This window comes from Anguilla rostrata, chromosome 10 (assembly GCF_018555375.3).
Source record: "Anguilla rostrata isolate EN2019 chromosome 10, ASM1855537v3, whole genome shotgun sequence".
NCBI classification, from domain to species: domain Eukaryota; kingdom Metazoa; phylum Chordata; class Actinopteri; order Anguilliformes; family Anguillidae; genus Anguilla; species Anguilla rostrata.
The window spans coordinates 41922864-41931696 of NC_057942.1; the positions used below are offsets into that span (position 1 = coordinate 41922864).

Consider the following 8833-nt stretch of genomic DNA (forward strand, 5'->3'; position numbering starts at 1 on the left):
GCGCTGTTGGTGACAGGCTACGCTAAGCTGACGTAAGGGCGTCGACCCAGTGAGACTGAGACTGTTGCAATCAGGAAAAACTGTCCCACGGTAGGCCAAATTATTTAAAAAAGGACCTCTTCCTCGGGGGGGGGGGAGCAACCGAACAGGGAATGAAAATGAAACAAGCCACTCATGACACAAAATATCCCAGTTGCACAGATTATCAAAGGCAGGTAGGGCTGAAAGGTCTAAAGAAGGTAGAGGCCTGTACAGCTCCTGTTTTCTTTAAGTTTGAATCATAAGACAGGAAATTTCCGGACAGACTTAACACCATATTATTTCACAACAGTGAAGTCAGACAGATTTTTTTGAAGAAAGTACTCAGATTCAATCACACTTTGAAATAAATACACGATCTCTGTCTTATTGTGCCTTCAGCAATCACACTGAATTATCACCAGACCATTATGAAAATCTGTAAGACAGGAAGGACTGCCGAGGACAGAACACAAATCATTTCTGTTGGTTACGCTTAACAATGGTCACTAAAAAAAGATGATTTCCATTTAGAAAATTATACCAGCATGAGAAAGCATGTCCATGCAAGCGCACAGCAGCGACAGGTGAAGATTTCATCCCAAATTAGCCTGATGCTATCAGAACCACGTCCAAAGCAGCTGAACTCTGGAAAAGGTGACTGCTGTATACTCAGCCAGGGGGTATCAATTTACCAAGCACAAAAGTGCAACTACTACTGTACACTGAACATTTGCAGAATATTTGGCTTCATTGTGGAATCTAGCCCTCTGTAAATTAATCAGAGGTAAGCACTGCAGCTCCTGTGTAGTCACAGACATCCGATATTCAGGAATTCGGAGGTTCACAGACACTTGGTTGCCTATATGCGGTTCCCATGAAAATGGTGGCCGTTCCTGGAAGTGCTGTGAACAACTGCCAGTGACGCCTGTGTCTTTGTTCCACAGATCCATTCTTTCTGGCTGAGTTGGAGGCAAAATTAGGAAGCCGCTTCCCGTTACCAAAATCTCTTAGGGCTGGTTGCTGTTTATGTTGTTAGGACAACTATGACTTCACACCAAGAGCACAGAATATTTCGGATGTCACCACTCGGTGGATTTGAGCTGCTATTCATAGTTACAAGCTCTTTAGATTCAACACAGGCCTGGTGAACTTTCAAAATGAAACCTGTCACTTGCCATACTGGACTTTAAAAGAAACAAGCTCAAGTCTACTATAATATGACTATGAATTTCCAATATATTTGACAACCCACAAGGCTTATCACAGTAAATTGCGCGTACAATGGCCATATAAGTAAATGCTTGCTTTTCCCATATGTTTCAGAGCAGACATGGAATTAGAACATTGTTTGGAATTCTACTGTATTAGAGCGATAGAATACCATTTACGGTCTTGTTGAGCAATAACGGAGTCCGCTCCTTTTGGTATTTTTCCCATAGACACTCGCATATGCGAAGAGGTACGTCTATGGGGTGAGCTTCCCCTGCTGGTGTAAAATGGTATTAGCAAATGCTGGTCTGCGACAGGATCTTGCTTCAGCTTTGTCACTAAAGTTTTCTTATTCAAAATAGAAAATGGCTGACCTAGCAACCGCGGCGTCTGGAGATGCACTTCACGACGTAAGTAGTTTGTCTGAATTATCGCACAAATTTAAGGTGTACAGGACGTTACTAATGGACGCCTTTGCTTGTGTGTATATTGTTAATTCAGCTAACTTACTTAGCTAGCGTCCCATCGACTTTTTACCGAGGCTACGCTATAAAATCGTGGCAAGCTAACTGGCAAACTAATTAGGCTCCGTTGCTAGCTTGGTAACTACAGCAACCGGCTGCTATTCCAGCTTGCTAAAATTATGATTTTGCTCACTAATCAATGTACTGTAGCTAGTCTCATTGAAACATTTAATGTGAGATATAATTAAATTTTAGCTGAATTAAATTCAGTAATGTAAAATATTATCCATTTACAATATATATTTTTAAATGTTTTGGCACATGTTGATTTAACAGCACTTGCAAGTTAGGGAGACTAACCATGTTAGAAATTATACCTAGATAGCTAGTAAATCTAGACTATACTTGTATACTATATAGGTTGCAGTACACCAGTTATCAAGATGTGTTTTTAGACTAGCACCCTTCAACACATGGAATAATGCAACAAATAAAACATCCTTCTGATTTACAGACCTGTTCCAAGGATAACTAGACCCACCTGTTTTGAAATTAGAATTTGGACGAAAACGAGGATCATTCAAATAATTGTCAAGTTGACTCCCACGTTATCCACGATTGTGTGTTTCCACAGAGTGGGGATGGGGATGACTTCAGGGTTGCTGGTCACCATGGTAATCAGAACAGGATGGAGAAAGCTTCGCAAGGAAAAAAGATGCAGTTCCTTCGAACCGCAGAGAACCTCAGGAGACAGTATGTATCTGCACGCAGAAAAATGCAGCCCAGATTTGGAGAGAGAATATTGCATGTTGCACTGTATCGGACATGGGAAGTTTCCATATATGTCCTAACTGTCAATGCTGAACTGCTCGACTCTTACCTTATAGTGCTGTTAGAAATGCTATTTTTGCTTTATTTGTAAAGTTGAAATGAAATCTGAATTTGCGTGGTTTGTTTAAAGTTGTGTGCTTGTGAAATGACATCATAGCTATTGTTGTATTTATAGCTATCATTCTGCTCAATTTGCAAATCCAGGGTTGACAAACTTGAAAAAGAAAAGGGCCTCAGTAATCAAAGCAGGAATTTGTTTCGAGATGACTCCGGAACGATAGAAGACTTGGAAAGCAAGCTCACGCATGACCGTACAACGGAGGGTATGTTGGGATTGCTAATGCCTTGTAACTCTTGGACTCTTTAGCCAATTGACGATTTTGTTATCACTTAGGCTAAGTGCTAAAATGGGAAAAACCAGCAGGAATTGCATATTATGGTCTCAATTATTCATGTACAGGTTGCACTCAATATGCTTCTTTCAGTTTGTTGTTTCTGCTGTGGTTGCTGACATAATAAGCCAGACATGAATGATTTTGTGGTTTACAGCATCTCAGCTGTTGACACACAAGGTTCTTCATTTATTCCAAATGCTAGCCATCGGTTTTAGCATTGTGTGTGCCCTTAAGACTTGTAGATTTTAATTTCATTTTTTAAGATTGAACATAATTCATCTTTTTTAATTGTAGTTTCATTCTAATTGAAGGTTAAATAAAACTGGTATGTCAGCAGATGTAGTTAATGGTGGACTGAACAATCTTACGTTCTCTTCAATAACAGTTCAGTTTTTCCACCTTCATAAACTCCAAATCCCAGCATCCTCTGCACCACATCCCCCTCAGTCATATTCTCAGTACCTGTGGCAATGGCATTATCAGAAAAAGGCATTCCTCCTGCCCTGAACTCTGTCATGCCAGGTGCCCCTTTTAAAATAAACTTTTGTCTCGGTTGGTTTTACCTGGATAAATAAAGGGTTAATAAAAAATCTCGCCCTGGTCACCAGTCTCTCACTTGGCCGGTGATTGGCTCTTCACTTTAAAAGCTTTTTTAGGTCACAGGCTGATAACACATCGCCTTCTAAAGTGCCTCTCATCTGTCCTTTTTCCATTAGCCAGCCCACAGTTTATCTGTGTACCTGTAATCATTTGAGCGCTCTGGCACGATTGCTCTACAGGCCACCATTTCCATATCTTCACATTGCTGTTTGCTTTTTTTAAATATATATTTTTAAATGCATCTGAATGGTAAGAGATAGGGCAAGGCAATTCAAATGCCATTTTAAAAAATGAACTAAAACGCATTCAGTCGTGTATGCTTGTTCATTTGGTGCTGTGACCTTTGATGAATTGGAAGTCATTTCACTTTATATGTGAAGTGGTACTGATTTTAATCAGACACGCACAAACACACGCGCGCGCACACTCACACACACTCACACACACACACACAGAAACACACAAACAGTCTTTTAATGTTCCGTTAAAAGGCAGTTACTGACAGTGACCTTTCTGCTGAAGTTTTCTCCTTTGCTTTGATCCATCGGTCCACTTGAGCGATGCTGTGGACGTGGCGTGGGCGCTAAGATCTTTCTTTTCTTTTCTCATAAAACTCTCCAAAAACTTTCCTCTTCAAAAAGACGCGTTCCAGCTCCACGGTAACGGTAGCGTTGTCCGTTTGAGAGCGGGATGCTGGGATTTGCAGTGCAGACGAGGCAGCGCTCCAGAGCGTCCGTTACAGTGGCTCTTTCCCTCCTTTTCCCCGACAGTGACGAAGCTGCAGCAGCAGCTGAAGAAAACGCGCGCCGGTGTGACCCGGTTCCAGAGACAGCTGATGGATGTGAAGCCCACGCCAGAACGTAAGGGCTTCCTTCGGCAGTGCTACAGACATGTGCTCTGAGTGAACGCAAAAACTCAAAGGTGTATTCATACAGAAATAAAAAATTTAAATAAATAAATAACTGTATTAGTCCTGACGTTGTGTTTTTCAGTAATTGAGAAGCTGAAAGAGATCATGACCGAAGTTGAAAATTCCATCCGCACTTTCAAAGAAGATAAACACCAGAGGTACGCGAGCGGGAGTTGAAGTTATGCCTTGGCGGGGCGGCGTGCCCTGTACCTGTGCATACATTTTTCCACAGCCTTGTCAAAGTGTGCACTCTTTCACTTTAATGTATAACGTAGTTAACAATCCTCATTTTCAAGGATCACAGTGAAGAGAAATATATATTTTACTTTACACATAATAATATAGAAATTTTACATCTTTGACTTACCGAATAACAAGTGGTACTGTACATTGTCACTAAAGTGCTTTTTTCACTCTAATTAATTGTATCCTCCAGCATGAAGCATTACACTGCCTGTTAATAGCATTCTCTCACTGATGTTGGCCTGCCTTTACATTTTAACTCCTCGCACATTTTAACTTTTGCGCTTTAAAACAGTGGTGCAACATATTTTCTGTATACGCCTCTTCATTATTTTACACATGTAACATTGTATAATCATTAATGTTTTATAATGATTGATGGTGGTAGTGATATGTCTCTGCAGTGGGGGTGGGCAGTTCCATTCCTGGGGGGGCCGCTGTGTCTGCAGGCTTTTGTTGCCAGCGGTTACCCAGGCTCAATTAGCTAATTAGCTCTGAACACGAACGGCGGCTCGCTCATAAATTAGCTCACGGTAAAATGTGTCATACAGGGACTCAAAGCGGCTATCGGCTGTGATTCATGGGTTTATTATTAACGGACTTACCAAAAACGGCAGGTCTATAAACGGCCAGCCCAGTTAAATAATTAAGTTGGCACGAAATCCAGAAATTGACGCAGCTTGCCTCCGCTCTGCAGTATATTAACACAGCACCCCACCCCCCCCCCCTCGTGCTCTGTGTGGTTCAGCTACGAGGAGCTCTTGAAGAGAGAGTACACGTGCTGGCAGGAGGTGTGCACCCTGGAGAAGAAGATCGGGGCGTGGGCCTTGGCCGGGGCGTCGGGTTCGAAGGCCCCCCCGGCCCCCCCGGCCCACGCGGCCAAGGTGTGCCTGCCCAACGCGCTGCCCCCCGAGGTGAACGAGCTGGAGCGCTTCCTCCTGCTGACGGGGGGGCGGCAGGGGGGGTGGGACCAGTACGACCACGAGGTCTTCCTCCGGGAGCGGGTCAAGAGGAGCGGGCGGGACGTCCTCCCCCACGTGCCGGGGAAGCGGGGGGAGGAGGTGGCGCAGCACGAGGAGTGGTACCAGAGGCTGCTCCTCCTCGAGGAGAAGAAGAGGGAGGTGAGGCCTCCCCTTCGCCTGTTTTTCACTTCTTCTCTGTTTAATAAACATGTTGAGTTTAGAGTGAATAATGGTTGCTGCTACCGTGTGGTGTATTGCCTTTCTTTTTGTGAAATGCTTCCAGAAAAAACGTCAATACTGTTATCTGTTGGATATTAATAAGACAGCCAATCAGCAGGAAGATCCTGCAGCGTCCATGTGATTGATAAAAACACATCACGTGATCACATGGAAGCTGTGCGATCTTGTTGCTGATTGGCTGTCTTATCAACACCCAGGATGTTTTTGTTTGTCTTTCGAGCACAAGCTGCTTCAGGACTATTTAACTGAACTTGTATTGTTCCGTGCTCCTCTGGGTAATGCGTGGTTGCCAGGCGATCCTCAAATGGAGGACTCAGAAGGAGCGGAGCAGAGAGCAGGAGCTGAGGCGGCAGAAGGAGGAGGAGGAGGCGGCGAGGCGGGAGGAGGCGGAGCTGGCGGAGGTGCAGCAGCGGCAGGAGGAGGAGGAGCGGCGGGAGGCGGCAGCTCGGCTGGAGGCCTGGAAGGCCGAGAGGAGGGCCCAGGAGGACACGGAGCGGGAGAAGCAGGTCCGGGAGGAGGTGCTCCACAGGAAGAAGGCCAAGGAGGAGCGGCGCAGGCAGCAGGAGGCCAAGCTGGCCCTGGAGGCGCACATGCGTGCGCGGAGGCAGCAGCAGGAGCTGCTCCTCATGGAGAGGGAGTACCAGGAGCAGGAGGAGATGGAGGAGAGACAGAGGGCTGCTGCCGTCGGGATTAAAATCTTCCAGGAAAGGGTAAGCTTCAGTGCACAGCTGCGGTGGCTAATTCTGTGAGGAGAGGGTTATTCAGGGAACAGGAACACTTTCAGAAAGTTGCCGGAAGCAGTATATGTCGAAGTGGCAAACCACTCTGGAAATTTGTTTAAAAATAGTAATATTTATCGTGATGGGGTCTAGGTTAAGATTCTCATTCTTAACCTAGTCAAGGGGTGTGTCATCAATAGTCATCGGAATCTGAATGTCATTTCAAGGAAGGGTGCATTGCTTATCACGTAACATGTTATGCTGTGACTGAATGTAAGCTATGATGACACGTACTCTAATGAAATTACATTTGAGCATTTTTACTGAAGTGGTGAGAGAACGTATATGTGGCTGTAGGATCTTTTCAGGCTGGAGGTAAAACTGCAGGAGAAACAGATCAAGGAGGAGGAGGAGGCAGAACGACAGAAGAGGCTGGCCAAGATGAAGGAGAAAGTGAGTGGGGTGCAGTGGGCCGGATCATCTCTCTCTGCGGGGTTTATGGAGTGGAATAAAACGGAGCTGGTAGACCGTGTGGTGCAGCGCGTAGGGCAGCCAGCTGTTTAAAATTTAAAGCGGAAAACTCTCTGTTCTGTATGGATACGGGATATGCTCTGGCAACCCAGGGCATACATGCCGTGCCAACGTACGGGGTTACTCGCTTAAATTGTCCGTCAGTCACTGATGGCTCATGTTCTGCAGCCCATCAGAGTTATTCAGTTGAAGTGGGTGGCAGTCAAGCTCACCGCTCTTATGTAATTATGTATACACGTGAAACGTTTTTAGACAAAATGCAGCTTTAGCGGTGTGTACCTTGAGAATCGCTCTCCCGGTCACGGTCTGCCGTCTGCCGAACTGATGCAGGTGGAAGCGCACGTCAGCCGCGACCCGTCCAGACTGTGCAAGCCCACCCAGGGGTGGCAGGAACGTACCAAAGTCGTCGGGCCGACGGGGGGAGGACCCGTGTCGCAGAGGTTCCACAGGTACTTCTCACGTCCCGTAATGCAGATGCACGCGACCGGCGGTCCGTTTTCATTGGCTGAGCTTAACGTGTCCGTGCGTGGTGTCATACCCCTCACAGAGCTGTGCCGAGCTGGAGACGAGACTTATGACCGGGAGCCCCGCCCCGCCCCGCCCAGCCCCGCCCCGCCCTGCCCCGCCCTCCAGAACGGCCCTCCACATTCGTGTACGCCTTCACGTGCAGGATGGCCTTGCACACTGCAGAAACATTATTTTTATGTCTGGCGTCATTTTGCTATCAAGCTGCTTTGTATTGAATGTATTAATGTATTGGACACTTGGAAGAGTCATTCATTTTTTTTTTTTTTTTTACATCGTCACAATGATTAGTGTATGAACCCTGCTTCCTTTTACTCGGATGGTACTGGGTCAGTTTCCACCTCATCCTCCAGCTCTTGCGCTGTAAGTTGTCTTTACCAGGCTTTTCTGTATGGTCCCTTCTGTACGATATTCCGAACACACACCTCAAAAGCAGGAACACCAGGAAAAACGGGAATGGAACGTGTGTACGGAGAAAGTTGCTAAACTGAACAAATGGCGCTAACACGTAAGCATACGGAGTAGTTTTAGTAAGCACATCTTAAAAGCAACAGACGCAAATGTAGAGCCACATTTTAAATAATGTATAACATGATAAAGTTCCAGCAGCATGTATACAGTATTATATCCAATACTTGCACTTGATATTAAAAAGGTACGACTGTGCAGACTTATAACCATTATCAAACTGCATTCAGCGGTGAAACCGAAGGACTCAATCTCAAATACTGCTGCTAAGATATGAAAGCAAAAATAATTATACTTGAAAATTTCAGTCTAGTCTCCTCTATCAATATTGCATTTTCTACATACATTTGATCTCAGAAAATGAGGCTACGTGTAGATCTGTGTCTTACCGACTGCTGATGAAATGTTCTACAGCGCTATGAATCATTCCTCCTTACAACTCTGCCATTTCTGCTGTAAGAAAAATAAAGTAAAATGTCTATCCCTGATGGTTTACTTCCTCGTTGCACATATTAACGCAACAATGTTCTGGGTCTGCATTACTCTACATCACCCTGTCCTGTGTGTCAGAACCACCAGTTTTTTTTGTCTTAAATCTGTTCCGATATGTGACAGACTGCTTTATTAAAGCTAACTTTTAGAGTTTTAATGCAAGCATAAAATATCATGTAGGAAATTGGGGCACAGCAAATCATACACATCACTTGAAAAGCCT

The 8833-nt window shown here is 44.9% G+C and overlaps 1 protein-coding gene across 1 annotated transcript; it reads left to right on the forward strand.

Moving 5' to 3' along the window:
• Window positions 1-138: 138 nt before the first annotated feature.
• LOC135233573 (coiled-coil domain-containing protein 112) lies at window positions 139-8606 on the forward strand. The gene is made up of 10 exons (XM_064297263.1): window positions 139-1640; window positions 2329-2447; window positions 2730-2848; window positions 4291-4380; window positions 4513-4588; window positions 5422-5794; window positions 6169-6585; window positions 6952-7047; window positions 7456-7574; window positions 7673-8606. The coding sequence occupies exons 1-10, from the start codon at window positions 1596-1598 to the stop codon at window positions 7701-7703; spliced, it is 1485 nt and encodes a 494-aa protein (XP_064153333.1). The 5' UTR covers window positions 139-1595; the 3' UTR covers window positions 7704-8606.
• Window positions 8607-8833: the final 227 nt, after the last annotated feature.

Excerpts from the sequence above, each read along its gene's own strand:
- LOC135233573 (XM_064297263.1), top strand. The coding sequence starts at position 1,596 with ATGGCTGACCTAGCAACCGCGGCGTCTGGAGATGCACTTCACGAC. Across the intron at positions 1,641-2,328 it reads CTGGAGATGCACTTCACGAC|AGTGGGGATGGGGATGACTT; the intron begins GTAAGTAGTTTG and ends GTGTTTCCACAG. Across the intron at positions 2,448-2,729 it reads GCAGAGAACCTCAGGAGACA|GGTTGACAAACTTGAAAAAG; the intron begins GTATGTATCTGC and ends TTGCAAATCCAG.